Source organism: Diabrotica virgifera, chromosome 2 (assembly GCF_917563875.1).
Source record: "Diabrotica virgifera virgifera chromosome 2, PGI_DIABVI_V3a".
Lineage (NCBI taxonomy): Eukaryota > Metazoa > Arthropoda > Insecta > Coleoptera > Chrysomelidae > Diabrotica > Diabrotica virgifera.
In genome coordinates this window covers 231,424,784-231,442,747 of record NC_065444.1, presented here as the reverse complement: position 1 = coordinate 231,442,747, position 17,964 = coordinate 231,424,784, and the positions used below count along the sequence as shown (strand labels likewise).

Genomic DNA, 17,964 nt, shown 5'->3' with positions numbered 1-17,964 from the left:
AATATCTATCTTCAGAAATAAAAAAAAGTCTTTAGCTCAAAATTTAGGTGGCTTATAATGAAAAGAATGTCAGACCCTATATTTTTCAGCGAAAAAGTGATCGAAAGCAAACCCCTAATCACCACCCTGATTAAAATTTGTCATTGACCTTATTTCGTCTTCTTTACTTATGTATTATTAATAGGTTCTAGAAGTGTTTAACTGGTTTAGAATGATTAGTTTTTAAAAAAATGGAGTCAAAAGCAAATATCGAATTTTTGAAGTTTGGTAAAAAGTTCCCTTTTCTTCAGAATAGAAAGATTATCATCAGAGATACAAAAAAATATTTAAATATAAAATTGTAGCTTATTTAATTCCCAAGAACATAATTTGCAAAAAATTTCTCTACGGTAAAAATTGAGTGAGCTATTGACAATTAAAACTTGTAATAACATGCAAAAATCACCTTTACCAACCCTTTCAAAGTCACCACTTTTTGCGACTGAGGATTTTAAAAGGATTTGGTATTAATAGTCTTATAGATCTTGTAAAAACCTACAAAATTATTTTTTAACAAACTTTCTAAGATAAAAATTAAAAAGGTTACGGTAAAAAATTAATATATTTTTTTCAAAAAAAAAAAGAAATCCAATTGGAAGCATAATAATGTAAGTTAGCTTTGCTTTTAGTCATTGGCCTTATTAATTCTTCTTTGTTTATGTATTATTAATAGATTTTAAAAGTTTGACTGGCTTAGAATGATTAGTTTTTAAAAAACTAGAGTTAAAAGCGAATAACGACTTGTTGTAGTTTGGTAAAAAATATCATTTTCTTCAAAATAGAAAGATTAGCATTAGATATACCAAAAAATGTTTTTATATGAAATTGTAGGTTATTTAATTCCCCAGAACTTGGTTTGAAAAAAAATTTTCTACGGCAAAAATTTTTTATCAAAAAAATGTATAGAACATTTTTTGCTTAGAATGAATATTTTTATCAACTTTTGCAGTCAAAATATAATAAAAAATTTCCACCCCTAAGATGGGGTGGCAACCGACCCCATGGTAAAAGCGTCTTTCGGCATCACATAGATTTTGATCTTTGAACTATCTACTAATTATTCTCAAATTTTTAAGCAAATCGATCCATTCTGTAAAAATTGCGAGGTGAAATGCTTCGGTTCCTGGACTATAATAATTGTTTGACTGCGGCGATGCTCGTGCTATTTCACGAAGATCGTTCAAGAGACTGACTGCCACAGCTTTCTCACAGGAATCCTGTCATATGCTCGTGTGAGATCCACAATTAAAAAATGTATTTCCTGGCTTCTTGCAACTTGCTGTTCATTAAGTTGTGTTAGGGCAAATATGTGGTCTACGCAAGATCTTCCAGCTCTAAAACCTGCTTGAAGATTTTACCAAACAGTCTGCTAAAGGTACTAGTGACCGAGATATACCTGTATTTTCCGCAAATATCTTTTGGACCTTTTTGTGAATTGGAGTAATCCATACTTCTTTCCAACTTTCTTAATTATTGTTTTTTTTTTTGTTTGTTGATTTAATTTTAAGCTCAATTAACCTCTGAAATAGAATGTCTTTTATTTATTTTACCATATTCTGATAACTACTAAGGACGTAAAAAATTAATAACACATTTTATAATGGCGTCTTTTTTAATTTACAAATATACCTAACCACATATACAGGGTGTAACAAAAAATACAGGTCATAAATTAAATCACATATTCTGGGACCAAAAATAGTTCGATTTAACCTAACTTACCTTAGTACAAAAATGTGCACCTAAAAAAACTTACAGCCCTTTGAATTTACAAAATAAAAATCGATTTTTTTCAATAGATCGAACACTGTTTGATGTTTCTTATTGAAAACGGACATGTGACATACTTATGGTAGGAAAAACTGAAAAAAAAATTATAGTGAAATTTGTGTACCCCATAAAAATTTTATGGGGGTTTTGTTCCCTTAAACCCCCACAAACTTTTGTGTACGTTCCAATTAAATTATCATTGTGGCACAATTAGTTAAACACAATGTTTTTAAAACTTTTTTGTCTCTTATTACTTTTTCGAAAAGTTAGTTTTTTTGAGATATTTTGAATATTTTGTCAAATCCACCACATATTTGTGTACTGTTAAGTACGATTTTAGAGACTTGGTAATAATATGAAAATTTATTTATAAATTACAGTTTAAGGTATATGTACTTTGAACCATATTAAAAAAGAAGCCACATCTCGATAAAAGGTGCCTTATCTAAAAAATACTAAGAGGCAAAAAAAGTTTTAAAAACACTGTGTTTAACTAACGGTACAGCAATAATAGTTTAATTGGAACGTAAGTACACAAACATTTGGAGGGTTTAACAAAACCCCCATAAAATTTTTATGTAAACATATTAAAAAAGAAGCCGCATCTCGATTAAAACTGGTTTATCGAGTCACCTGCTTAAAATATTTTTAGAGTCATCCACAACCGAATCTATCAAAAACTAGACATCGATATTAACGATACACAGATGGGATTCAGAAAAGGATTAGGTACAAGGGATGCTCTCTTTGCCTTGAACGTTCTAACACAGAGATGCCTAGATGTTTACCAAGAGGTACACGTCTGCTTTATAGACTTTGAAAAGGCCTTTGACAAAGTACGCCACAGTAAACTCAAAGAAATCCTGGAGAGTAAGAACATTGACACCAGAGACATACAAATAATATTAAATCTGTACTGGAATCAGCGAGCTAATATAAAAATAGAAGACCAAACATCGGACGAAATAGAAATACGTAGAGGGGTACGACAGGGTTGTATATTGTCACCGCTCTTGTTTAATATCTACAGCGAACAAATATGCCAAGAAGCTCTCTCATATGCAAACGAAGGGATAATAGTCAATGGAGAAGTTATCAATAACATTCGATATGCTGACGATACTGTGATAATGGCAAGAACAGCGGAAGATCTACAACATCTAGTTGAAAGTATGAATGAGATATGTAATAACTACGGCATAAGGATGAACGTCAAAAAAACCAAATATATGACCTTCAGTAAGAATCCAATACATGACACTAGTATCACAATAAACGGTACCCAACTTGAAAAAGTAAACGAATACAAATACTTGGGAACCCTTATCAATGAAACAGGTGACCAAAATCACGAGATAAAAAGACGTATTGAAATTGCCAGGTCTACTTTTATAAAAATGAAAAAATTATTTTGTAATCGTGATATTAGTATTCATCTACGAACTAGAATGTTAAAATGCTATGTATTCAGTACTTTGTTCTACGGTGTTGAGTCATGGACTCTTAAACAGAGGAATATTAAAAATCTTGAAAGCTTTGAGATGTGGTGCTACCGCCGTATACTAAGAATAAGTTGGGTGGATAAAATTACAAATGAAGAAGTAATACGTAGAATAAATAGCAAGCCAGAAGTTCTACTGAATATAAAAAAGAGAAAACTTGAATACTTAGGGCACCTGATGAGGGGACAAAAGTACACATTCCTACAAAATATAATGCAAGGAAAAATCCAAGGACGAAGAAATCCAGGCCGTAGAAAAATGTCCTGGATGAGAAATTTGAGAGAGTGATTTGGCTGTACCACTAACGAATTGTTCAAAACAGCTGCAAATAAAATTAGAATCGCCCTAATGATATCCAATCTCCGATAGGAGAGGCACTCAAAGAAGAAGAATCGAAAAAGTACTAAGAGGCAAAAAAGTTTAAAAAACATTGTGTTTAACTAATGGTACTACAAAAATAATTTAATTGGGACGCACATAAAAGTTTGGGGGAGTTTAAGGGAACAAATCCCCCAAAAAATTTTTATGGGCTGCACAAATTTCAAAATAATTTCTTTTTAGGTTGCTCATGCCATAATAATGCCACATGTCCATTTTTATTAAAAAATCTCTAATAGTTTTCGATATATCGGAAAAAATCGATTTTCATTTTGTAATTTCAAAGGGCTGTAACTTTTTTTGTGTGCATATTTGTACTAAGGTAAGTTAGGTTCAATCGAACTATTTTTGGTCCCAGAATAAGTGATTTTATTTATGACCTATATTTTTGTTACACCCTGTATATTTAATGATATAATTTTATTTTAATAATTAGCAGAAATTTTTGTACAGCAGTTTAAAAAGCTACATTTGCCATTTGGATCGCCAACCTTCGAAAGGAGACGACGCAATAAGGAGAGTGTCTAGTCGCCTCTCCAGTCTGAATTGTCTTCAATCCAATCAAGAAACTTGGTTGTTCTGCAATACACAGAAGGATATCCGGAGAGACACCCTCGGACTCCATATGACACTATTCCCACTTGAATGTCTCCAATAACCAATGGACCACCAGAGTCTCCGTTGCAAGCTGTTTTCCCTTCATCTCCAGAAAGGCAAATTTCTTCATTTTTAACAATTCCGTAGACATTGTTACACGCCAAGTTACTTATTATGGTACTGTTAACTTGACGAAGAACGTCAGAGACAGTTCCGCCACCACTGGTGGTTACACCCCAACCGCTTACTCGAGCACTATCATCTAAAAGCAGTTTTTAATTGGTTAAAATATAATTAGATATTTAAACAATTTAAAATTCAACTCATTTACCCCATTAAGTCTCAGAATACCGACGACTTTTAAGAATTCTACCTGAAATATTTTTATCAAAATGTTTAGTAACTACCAACGTAGATGGTACTTAGGTCCTCTAATTATATGGCCAAAGTATTCTGTTGCTCTCCTCTATATGATGTTTATGAGCAGACGTTCTGAACGAAACGATGCAGACGAAGCCCACGATATTTTGTGATTTTTAATGTCCATGTCTCACAACCATATAATATGATAAACCTCATATAAAATTTAAGGACCTTCTTGCGAATATTCATCGACATAAAACTGGTTTCCGGATCATAGAAGCATTACGTGATATTTCGTTCCCGGATATTATCTCTTCATCAGAGTCACAATTTACATTTAACCAACTGCCGAGGTATTTGAAATGGTTTATCCGTTCTAACTCCTCCCCATTAAGAGAAAGCAGACCTATAATAACAACAGCAGACCAATAACGGCTGTATCGTCAACGTTTCTGATATTGTTGATGAAACCACAGTAGAACCACTCCCCGAAAAATTGGAAGTAAAATCCGTAGTCGCGCATGGCGACCGAGGACAAAATCCTAAACGGGGACAATCATTGATCGGATTTCCACATAGCATTATATCTATACACGCAAATCAAACAATGATAGTAGTATGGCGACCGAGCAATGTTCTTAGTCGCTTTTGCCCCACTCTCGCATTGCTAGTCGCATAGAAACGTACGGGTTTTAACAGGGAAAATCCGTATCCACCACTGGTGAATTACCAATTGCGACTGCCTGTATTACTTCTTGAGATCAAAGCGCCGACAGAGGAGTGGTTTTACTGTGGAACCTCTATATACTGTGATGAAACCATAGAGTTATTTAAATTTTAACACAAGTTTACTTGGCAACTAACTCTTATGGACAATAGAAAGGTACATACTTGAGCGTTATGGGGATCTATTAGGTTGTAAAAATTGGGTCCTAAAACCAAAAAAAGTTAAGTAAAGTTTTCCATTTAAGAGAGGACTTCCATTTTTTAATTTAATTTTCCATTTCCAACAATCATTTTTTTCCGATTATAGCGTCATTTATCCATAATTAGAAAAATGTCTCGAATAAAAGTTACTTATTTTTAAGTAAGGAATCCAAATCTGCAATAAAAAATGGGGGCTCTTATTTAAGATTTTAAGATAACCCCCACCCCAACTCCGTGGGCGGTCATGTTTGATGTCATTCGATAGATTTTGCAGTTTTTTGATCCGACGTTCATTTCACGAAATATCGCAGGGTTCCTATCTAAAAATTTAAAGTTACCCCCCACTCCTCTCCGTGGGAGGTCGTGTTTGATATCATTCGATAGATTTTTGAAAGATATTGAAAACGTATTTTTTAGTTTTTCGATCTGACGTTTATTGCTCGAAATATTCGCTTTTTTCTTGTGAAATTTTGTGACTCCCATTTCCTTACGCCCTGCTCAAACCGTCAGTTTTTAAAATATGCACTGCTCTGCATGTACTTAGCCTACCTTATCTTAATCTGACGATTTCGAGTTTTTCTAAGGATAGATTTTTTTTCGGACCCCTTTTAACGAATTCCCCTGTATTAATATCCAATATATGGTAGGGGTTAATATATGGTAGGTTCCAATAAATGTTAATGCGAATTGATTTACCGCGACAAACGAATCGGAAGAATCCAAAGAGGGCGGCAATGACTCCGCAAGGAGTGCAGAGTGTAGATGCCATGATAATGATATGGTAGGGGTACATTTACAGGATACAAGGTTTCTCCCCATGTGATTTTCTGACGCGCTCGAGTAACTGGAAAACTCCCCGCTTGGGCTCTCCTGTCATTATACATCCCTGCCAAACTTCAGATTTCAATTTGAAGTTTTTCGTAAAAATAGATTAGAGTCAGATGTATATAAATGTAACATTGTAGATATTTAATGAGACGTGAGGTGGATGCAGTGTCGCAGATATGACCTCACCAGAGCGGATCCCGGCCTGTATTCCCAGATCACAAGTACGTTTGGTTGAGAGGACGGAGGGTTTTAGTGGGTAGGTTCTTGCTTCGGCGGGGATTGCGGTTCAGCGTACCACACGTGGTGGGCTGTACAGCCATCTCAGCGGCGACGAGGGAATCCCACATAACCAGGCATAAGACCGGTATCTTAAGAAGATTTCCCACCCACCTCCAAAAATATAAAAAAAAAAAAGATTAGAATCAGATGTTCTTGCTTGCCCATTTCAAAGTATATGCCACAGTTTATCCCATTGTGCGGTATCGAACGCTTTAGTAGTCAACAAAGTACCAATATATTTCTACAGTATGTCCCTGTAAGTTGTATCCATATAGAAAATTTTTTATTATTAATTTTACGAAAAAAGGTTATTCTTTATAAAAATCTCTGCATGGTCCAAAGATTTACCCATCAAATATCACATTTTTTGAATATTATACGAGGTATGTCAAAAACTTTGAATTTCACTCAAGAGTAAAATAGCTTTATTTTTCACAATATTGAAAATTGCTATTATCAAAAGTTGTTTGGAATTAAAAACTGTATTCTAGTATGCAATTACATCCTAATTGAAAAATTTTTTTTGAAAAATTATGGATAACTAACATTATTTTCAGTTATTTTAATTCAGATAACTCTTTTAGTAAAGTTGACGAACAAAAGTGATTCTTAATAAAAAGTTCTTCATGGTCTAAAATCTAAAATACAACCATCTTTTGTCAAATTTTATCAATTTTATACGAGGTATGTCAAAAATATGAATTTCGCTCAAGAGTAAAATACGTTTATTTTTCACAATATCGAAAATTGTTATTATGAAAAGTTATTTAGAATTAAAAACTATGTTTCAGTATGTAATTACATCCTTCTAATTGAAATATTCTGAACTATAAAGGTACTTTACTTTTGATCTAAATTTAGCTTTTTTGACATGTCTCGTATAAAATTGATAAAATTTGATATAAGATGGTTGTATTTTAAGTTTTAGACCATCCAGAACGTTTTCTTAATAATCACTTTTTTTCGTAAAATTAATAATAAAAGAGTTATCAGAATTAAAATAACTGAAAAAATAATGAGATCCATAATTAAAAAAAAATAAATTAGAAGGATGTAATTGCATATTAGAATATAGTTTTAATTCCAAACAACTTTTCATAATAGCAATTTCCAATATTACGAAAAATAAAGCTACTTTACTCTTGAGTGAAATTCAAACTTTTTGACATACCTCGTATAATATTAAAAAAATTTGATATTTGATGGTTAAATCTTAGGTTTTGGACCATGCAGAGCTTTTTATAAAGAATAACTTTTTTTCGTAAAATTAATAATAAAAAAGTTTTCCATATGGATAAAACTTACAGGGACATACTGTATATTATACTCAATTACTTTTAATAGGAAATAAGCCACAATTTTACCAAAAAAATTATTTTATTAACGTTTCGAAGCCCAAATCGGGTTTCGTTGTCAAAATACAAAATACTACTAAAATAAACAAAAATGTTGTTGCTAAGTAAAAAAATTCTTCTAATAATTTATTTAATCTGACTCATTTATATTGGCAATTCAGACGTATATTATACATTTTAAAGTAGAAGACTTTAAAATGATACCGCCAATATTTATGAGTTGCGTTCCTGGGACGACTTTACTAAAAGATAGTTCATTCGATTACATGAAATCAATCCCAACTCAAGAATATCCGTCACAAAAAAATCATAGCATGTGATCTGTCTTTAAAAAGACAACCAAATGTAACGATGACAGTAAAATTCTCGCGTTAGAGATTCCATAGTAAATCACAAGGAAAAAAACCTCGTGATACTATCCCGACATCGTAAGTATTTGGTCTTACATTTAATTTACTTTCAAAAAACTAATACCAAATTCTGACTTTAATATGTTTAAATTATAAATAATATTAATAATACATAGATATACAATGAGTAATACTAAAATATAAAATTTGTATTAACTCGATATGTTATTGACTTACTAATTGTGGTATTTTCTTTCTATTGACTTCCTCTTTCAGTATGGGTAACCACATCTTACTGCATTCTACCGATACTCTGGGCTAATTAGCAAAATACAAGGAAAAGTTATTTACCAGCAATTTTATTGCTGGAATCGAATCTTATTATTGTATGTATTAATAATATAGGTATGCAAAGTCCGCAGATAGTGTGCTACTTTTTTTATAAACAAAATGGCGCCCGAAAATCGTGTTTTTTTCAATTTTTGCTCTATAACTCCAAAGATTTTAACTTTACACCAAAAAGACTCAAATAAAAATTCACCGCAATTAAATTCTGCATAGAGTCGTGTTTTTTGCGATTCACTTTGACGAAAACTTTCCCCGGAAAAAGCGGGTTTTTCCAACAAAATCTTTAATTTTCAACTAAAATTTTAGATAAGTAATTGTTAAGCAATAATTAAATAACTTGGTAATGTAAAAGCCCTTTTCGTATAGATTACAATTCCAGAAGCCGATGGAAATTTAATCAACAGTTTCGCAACAATTGAATTGTTAATTAAAAATTTACGGTCGCTATAATAACGACAATAATTATGGTGCATAAGAATAACTATGATTTTTTCATAAAAAGACACTATACCTATCTAATCTACTATACAGAACTGAATTTGGTATATTTAAGCGGCCTCAGGAATATTTTAAAATTATAAACAATTTTTTGGCTTATAAACAAAGAGAATATCTCGGGAAATATTAAACTAAATTAAATTGTGAAAGCGGTATTCAAAAAACAGCGGCAGGATGCTTATTTTAAAAGGAAAAACGTTTAATTATGACGAGTGGTTCCTGAGATACAATCGGTGAAAGTTGACCGGAATTTACGGCAAAGATCTAAACAATAGGATCATAATTCTCAAACCATCACCTTTTTGTTTTTGTCCTCTTTCTCCTCACCAATTTTCATATCTTTAAAATACTCATAACATATATTATTATAATAAAAACTATCGATAATACGTGTGAAAATTGCCAAAAATAGCAAAATTCCAATCAAAAATTAGGTTGGAGAAAATGTAACCCTCAAAGTTCAAAATCGGTATGTTAAAAAAATGCATTTTCTCGGCTTCCCATGGAGCAATTTCCTTCATTCTTTTTTTGTTCCCAAGTAACTCGAGTGGAGCCATCGAACTAACACTTTATTAAATGTCAAACTTGCTTTTGTTTTGTTATAATAGATTAATTTATTTATAAGAACAGAAAACTACATATTTTTTCCAGTTGTAGGCTTTTTTTTAGATAAACTTACTACAAGTGTACCTTTTAAAGTTAAAAACATAAATATTTTCATTTGAAAGCTGTATAATTATTTAAACAATTTTTATATAAACAAATTAAAATTTTGTGTTATAATAATTAAATTAATTTATAATAACAAAACAAAAGCAAGTTTGACATTTAATAATGCGTTAGTTCGATGGCTCTACTCGAGTTACTTGGGAACAAAAAAAGAATGAAGGAAATTTCTCTATGGGAAGCCGAGAAAATGCATTTTTTTAACGTATACCGATTTTGAACTTTGAGGGTTACATTTTCTCCAACCTAATTTTTGATTGGAATTTTGCTATTTTTGGCAATTTTCACACGTATTATCGATAGTTTTTATTATAATAATATATGTTATGAGTATTTTAAGGATATGAAAATTGGTGTGGAGAAAGAGGACAAAAATAAAAAGGTGATGGTTTAAAAATTATGATCCTATTGTTTATATCTTTGCCGTAAATTCCGGTCAACTTTGACCGATTGTATCTCAGGAATCACTCGTCATAATTAAACGTTTTTCTTTTAGAAGAAGCATCCTGCTGCTGTTTTTCGAATACCGTTTTTCCAATTTAATTTAGTTTAATATTATCCGAGATATTCTATTTGTTTATAAGCCAAAAAATTCTTTATAATTTTAAAATATTCCTGAGGCCGCTTAAATAGTCCAATATCAATTCTGTAAAGTACATTAGACAGGTACAGTGTCTTTTTATGAAAAAATCATAGTTGTTCTTATGCATCATAATTATTGTCGTTACTATAGCGACCGTAATTTTTTAATTAACAATTCAATTGTTGCTAAACTGTTCATTCAATGTCCAGCGGCTTCTGGAATTTTAATCTATATTAAAAGGCCTTTTATATTACCAAGTTATTTAATTATTGATTAACAATTACTTATCTAAAAGTTTAGTTGAAAATTAAAGATTTTGTTGGAAAAACCCGCTTTTTCCGGAGAAAGTTTTCGTCGAAGTAAATCGGAAAAAACACGTCTTTATGCAGAATTTAATTGGGGTGAATTTTTATTTGAGTGTTTTTGGTGTAAAGTTAAAATCTTTGGAGTTATAGAGCAAAAATTGAAATAAACACGATTTTCGGGCGCCATTTTGTTTATAAAAAAAGTAGCACACTATCTGCTGACTTTGCATACCTATATTATTAATATATACAATCATAGGATTCGATTCCAGCAATAAAATTGCTGGTAAATAAGTTTTCCCAAAAATGGCCTATTCTCCGATAATCAGCCCAGACTACGAGGAATTTGCGACACAATTGGTTTCATTTAGCATAATTAGAGCCACTTCTTTGATTTACCTGAACTATCTTTTAGTAAAGTCGTCCCAGGAACGCAACTCATAAATATTGGCGGTATCATTTTAAAGTCCTCTACTTTAAAATGTATAATATACTTCTGAATTGCCAATATAAATGAGTCATAAATAAATTATTAGAAGAATTTTTTTACTTAGCAACAACATTTTTGTTTATTTTAGTAGTGTTTTGTATTTTGACAAAGAAACCCGATTTGGGCTTCGAAACGTTAATAAAATCATTTTTTTGGTAAAATTGTGGCTTATTTCCCATTAAAAGTAATTGATTAAAAAAATGCCACAAGAAAATTGCTTCAGAACAACTATATTATACTCTCGGGATTTTTCTATAATTTGTGGAATATTAGGATTGCCTTCTCTTGTTCCCCTACCTCCTACTTGAGACGAATCCGCATTGTTCTTGGGGAATTTGTGGTAAGAGAATTGATTTTAGCCTTTCATTGATGATGGTTAGAAGTATTTTGTTCAGTAAACTTTTTTATATATGGGAATAAAAAATTTATAAAACATTTACGCACCTACAAAATCCTTATGGACATCCGTCTTAGATGGTAGTTTGGAATAGTTAATAGTTGGAGACACTGGAATTTCATTTGGCAAAATCACAACAGCGATATCGTTATCAATGGTATTAGGATTATATTTTTCGTGTCTTTTCCAGCTAGCTGCATTTACTGTTATTTGACCAGGACTCGCCTGTTTAAGGTTATGAGCACCAAGAGTGATTTCTATCGAAGTTGCACTGAAATAGAATAATATTAATTTTTTATATAAATAATATGTGAAAATTAAAGCAGGTTAAAGCAGATAGAAACAAAATCATATCTTAGCAAACAAAATATCTTCTTCTTTAGCCCATTTCTATCCAACTTTGGACATAGGCTGTTGGAAATCCCAGAAAATTGATTTGGTTGTTTAAATAGTTCGAAATCATATCCCTTTTTTACCCTTGTCGACGCCTGTGTTGTTCCTTGCTATCATGTTATCGAAATTCACATGTGTCGCCAAGAAGAAGGTCGGACACTTACCACTTGAGATCCAAAAATTCTTCCCCTATGATATAAGGAATGAGATGCCTTCAGAACTCGAATGTGTACACACGCGAAACAGTGTTGACTTCGTCGTTGTGCTTTTATTGTAAGTTTTTACCTTTTTTGTTATTACATATATCTCCTTTGTTTCGTTTTTTAAAATATTTACCAACCAATCTAATTTGAATTTGTGTATTATTTTTGTATTGCGCTTATGGAGAAATTCCACTTTCTCTCAATATTAGCTATCAGAAGGGATAAAAGCTCATTAGCAGGTGTTGTAACTAGTGTTTATTGCTTGATTTTAATTTATTAATTGTCTTGTATGGTACCTGCTAGTAGTAAACATACATAGGCCTTCCCCAAATCTTTCCATATCTGTCTCTCCTTGGCTGCGCTTTTCCAGTGAGTTCCTGCATCTTTTACAATATCATCCTTCCATCGCATCTAAGGTCTTCCTCTTCCTGTTCTTCCTGTCCACGGTCTCCAGTTTTGTATTTCAGCATTCCATCTGTTATCTTCCTGTCTCGTATTGTGGCCCGCAAATCTCCACTTTAACCCTATTATATGTTCATCAGTTACATTTTTTGCTTTTGCTCTCTTATTAGTCCATGTGGTGAGACCGCTCCTGTCTGAAAAATATTTCTAATTCGGTTTCTCTGCGGATTCCTATTCAAAAATGTCCCCTTTAAACAAATCTGAAGGGTTCCGGACGGATTTTTTGGGCAGAAATTGTTTGAACAATTTTTTTAAACAAATACATAAGATCACCTTTAATTGCTCCAAAAAAATATATTTTTAGGTTTTTTGGGTCATTCTAAACAAGAAGGGTATCTTGTGATTTTTCTCAAAAATTTACAGTTTTTGAGTTATAGGCGATTTAAAATTTAAAAAATGCGAGAATACGCATTTTCGAGGCTTAAAAACTCATATTTAAGTTAGTATTTTTAAGGGTGCCAATAACTTGGATTAAAGTTTAAACATTCCTTTTCAATATTCCGAAGAGTGATCGGGTCTAACTTCAGTTTGGACGGTAGTTTTTTAATTGTTAATTATGCGTGTCCATCCGGTTTTTTTGCCGGTGCGGAGCGCACTATTTTCAAAAATCTCTTATTTTCCTCCGAAAAATATTTTTTCTAGATTCTTTGGGACATTCTAAATAAAATAAGTTTCTTGACACTTTTCCCAAAAGTTAAAAGTTTTATTAAAGTTATAAGCGATTTAAAAACCGAAAAATGACAAAAAAAACACATTTTCGCATTTTAAATCGCTTATAACTTTAAAACTAGTAACTTTGAGAAAAATATCAAAAACTTATTTTTATATTATTTAGAATGTCCCAAAGAATCCAGAAAGAATATTTTTTGCAGGAAACTAGGAGATTTTTGAAATAGAGCGAGCCGCACCGGCCAAAAAATCGGTACACGACAATTAGACCGAAATCATTAGACCGAAAGCAGTAGACCGAACTCATTAGACCGAAAAGCACTTTACCGAAACCTCATTAGACCGAACAGCATTAGACCGAAATGGTAAATAAATTTAAAAATTTGCAGTAAATTATGCTAAGATTTTTTATATCTATCTTTTTGTTTATTGTATTTTTTTTGTATTATTTTATATATAAACTCTGTAAATTGTTACTCTGTACAGTCTGATATGAAATAATTTTCATCCGTTAAACAAATTAGTGAAGGTAAAAATAAATTAAGGGTAGATGACGTTAACACCATTTTAACTGTTTATAATAACCATCCAAATAACATTTAGTTGTAATTACATTAGTCTTATCTCTTTTACTGCGACAAGTAAAAAGAACTGCTTTTCGGTCTTCTGCTGTTCGGTCTAGTGAGGTTTCGGTAAAGTGCTTTTCGGTCTAATGAGTTCGGTCTACTGCTTTCGGTCTAATGATTTCGGTCTCTTTACAGTAAACCAAAAAATCGGATGGACATGCATAATAATTATCAATTAAAAAACTACGGTCTAAATTCAAGTTAGACCCCATTACTCTTCGGAATCTTAAAAAGGAATGTTTAAACTTAATCGAAGTTATTAGCACCCTTAAAAATACTAATTTAAATATGAGTTTTTAAGCCTCGAAAATGCGTATTTTCGCCTTTTTTAGATTTTAAATCGCCTATAACTCGAAAACTGTCAATTTTTGAGAAAAATCACAAGAGACCTTTCTTGTTTAGAATGACCCAAAAAACTTAAAAATATATTTTGTGGAGCAATGAAAGGTATTATGTATTTGTTTAAAAAAAAATTTAAACAATTTCTGCCCAAAAATTCTGTGCTAAAAAGTACAAAGAAACAAAATATATATTGGACAAAACATAACTAAGTAGAACTTTTGAAAATAATAATAGATGATGATAGATCGCACATCCCGTACAAAAGTGAGTTAATTCAAAATAATTATTGTTTGTGTTTATCTAACCGACAAAATGCATTATGCATCACCTTTTTCCTCACAAAAATTGCAATATCGCAACCTTAAAAATATTTCGAATATCAAAATGTCATTTTTTAGTTGTGATTTTCTTTTAACAAATATATTTCCTATCTTAAATGTATACTAACTAAAATATAAAATATATAGGTAGTAGGAAATATTCAAAGCACATATTTATTTTGTTTTCGTTCTCCTGTAAAATTTTAATATTTTGAGTTGCTACGGTTTTGAACGGGATGCGTGACATTAAAATGAATGGTAGGGGAGCCCAAGCGAAGATTTTTGCAGTTACTCGAGCGCGTCAGATTATCACATGGGGTGAAACCTTGTACCCTGTAAATGTACCTCTACCATAATATTGGCTCTTAATACGGTGGAGTTCGTTGGGTGGTCCGAAAAAAAAATATATCCTTAGATAAACTCGAAAACGTCAGATTAAGACAAGGTTAAGTTAAGTACATGCAAAACAGTGTAAATTTCAAAAATGTGACGATTTGAGCAAGGCGTAAGTAAAAGGGCGACTCACAAAGTTTCACAAAAAAAAAGCGAATATTTCGCGAAATGAACGTCAGATTGGAAAACTAAAAAATACGTTTTCAATAATTTTCAAAAATCTATCGAATGATACCAAACACGCCCCCCCCCCCACTGAGGGGTAAATTTAAAATTTTAAATACGAACCCCGCGATATCTCGCTAAATGAACATCAGATCGAAAAACTGAAAAATACACGTATACAATATTTTTGAAAAATCTATCGAATGGCACCAAACATTATCCCCCACGGAGGTGGAGTGCGGGTTATTTAAATCTTAAATAGGAGCCCCATTTTTTATTGCAGATTTGGAGTCCTTACGTAAAAATAGTACTTAACTTTTATTCGAGACATTTTTTCGAATTATGGATAGATGGCGCTATAATCCGAAAAAACGATTGTTGGAAATGGAAAATTAGATTAAAAAATGTAAAGTCCCCCACTTTATGGAAAACTTAATATAATGGATAACTTAACTTTTTTTGTTTTAGGACCTACTCTTCACAACCCAATAGGTTTCCATAACGCTCGAGTAACTGCAAATTTAGCATACCCTCCTCCCCTACCATAATGTTTTCTTTGATAGTTTCTATAAAAACTTTTAAAAGTAATAAATACCCATCCACGCAGTGGGCTGCAGTAATAACAGTTTTTGGTGAAATGATAGAGCCTCCACAAGACCACGCCTGAAATGAACTTCTACCAATCAGGTATATTTGGTATGGAATAGAATGGGGCTTTACTTCATCTCCGTGGATAATTTGCAAGTTAGGATCGTCCGGTAAATCATCTGGTGAGCCTATAGGATCTACAGTGGGATGTCTAAAAGGTGGTAGTTCATCTTTCGCAGAAAACTGAAATAAAAATTTTGTTACTTTTACTTTCAGAAAAACTAAAAGTGCAAAGTAATTATAAATGTATAATAACAATATTTGTCTTGTCTCGCAACCTTTTGCAAGTTGATCACATCCTGTGTAACCTAGCGTATCTATCAACACTGTGATTTAAACAGTATCATAGAGCCTCAAGGGAAAGAATGCGCTAACCGCTAAGGGTTTCATGGGCTGCAAAGGACAACTGATAATTAAGACATAAGTGGATAAAAGTGCTATGTCACAGTTTTTTAGTTCTGAGTAAATTGATAGAATACATTTTAATCTGGAACTTTTCTATTATGTTTTAGATGGAAACTTAAGGTGACATAACACCTCTATTCACTAAATCTAGTAGAAGTATATGTGACATGATACCTTTATCACTCAAATATCGTTTTACCTGTAACATTTTTAAAAATAGGGTCGAATTTAAAAGTTAAATATATACCAGGAAAGTCCAAAAATAGCACTATCTCATTTTTTCATCAAATGTGACATGACACATTTATCCACTTATGTCGTCTTAACTCAGTCATTTCTAAACAGACGTACACCACAAAATGGAACCTTTTTCTACTTTAATTGATTACAAGAAGGCTTTTGATTAATATATGGCTTATAAATAGCGACCTTTTTAAAACATAATATGTTATATTATCAAGACGAAGTGAAAGACTAAAATTCACCTTTGAACACCTGGTGAAAACAATATTGAAACTGAAGATATTCCAATTAACCAAGGCCTTTTTCAGGACGACTCGTTGAGTCCACTTTAGTTCTCTCTGGCGATGAACTCACTATCTCAGCAACTGAACCCATCCACGCAGCTTAATCAACTGTTATATTATGTATGATTTGAAATTAATGGCTTCCACTTGAAACCACCTAGATCAGATGCTAACAGCTGTAGAAACTTTGTCAAATGATCAGTATACATTTTGGAAGAGACGTATTCTAAATATAATCAGAAGAAAGGTTCAGCTCGGAGGTTTGGATATACAAGATGACGAAAACATCGAAGCAATGGGTGAAAATGATGGGTCTAGGACGTTTCATCGCCGCCGTTTCGATGCCGCCAGTTCGATGCCGATGCCGGCCGATTCATCGCCAGTCAATTAATCGCTATCTGATATATTTCCGAATTTTCGACAGTTACAATTATTAGTTATTTTTAGTATTAATTAGGAATTCTAGGAAATGCGAGATATGACGGCGATGAAATGGACTGGCGATGAACCGGCGGCATCGAAACGGCCGGCGATGAACCGGCGGCATCGAAACGTCCCATTCCGGAAAATGATATGTACAAAAATCTCGGAGTAAAGCAAGCGCGAAAAATTGATCATAAACAAATTAAAACCGAACTAACTTCCGAATTCATACAAATTCGGAATTTGAAAGAATTTAAAAAGAAAAATAATTACTTACAATTAGATTGCAAGTTGCAGTCGCCAACAAAGTTACTATAATTGCAAAAGTCTTCATCTTGAAGTAAGAAAAACTTCTACTTTAACTTTAAAAAATCTGCTCTGCCTTATATATGAACTTATTTGCATTAAGTAATATCTGACATTGTAACAAATTACAAATAAACAAATTATCGATGTTTTTAATCAAGATTAGGGTGCATTATTGCACCAGATTATCGATGTTTGAATTATTGGATTTTGAAATTTGTTGTTATTGAGTAAAAATGTAATTTAAATATAATTCAATAAGGGCATGGAACTTTTGTTTTGGGACAATAAACTCAGTTTACACGTAGCACATGGAAATGTGATTCCGGGCATAAGCAATCCCTCGT

The 17,964-nt window shown here is 32.2% G+C and overlaps 1 protein-coding gene across 1 annotated transcript; it reads right to left on the bottom strand.

The window, feature by feature from the left end:
- Positions 1–1,632: 1,632 nt before the first annotated feature.
- LOC114334021 (chymotrypsin-like) lies at positions 1,633–17,734 on the bottom strand. The gene is made up of 4 exons (XM_028284019.2): positions 17,589–17,734; positions 15,904–16,139; positions 11,783–12,006; positions 1,633–4,548 (listed from the first exon to the last, which is right to left on the bottom strand). The coding sequence occupies exons 1-4, from the start codon at positions 17,643–17,645 to the stop codon at positions 4,214–4,216; spliced, it is 852 nt and encodes a 283-aa protein (XP_028139820.2). The 5' UTR covers positions 17,646–17,734; the 3' UTR covers positions 1,633–4,213.
- Positions 17,735–17,964: the final 230 nt, after the last annotated feature.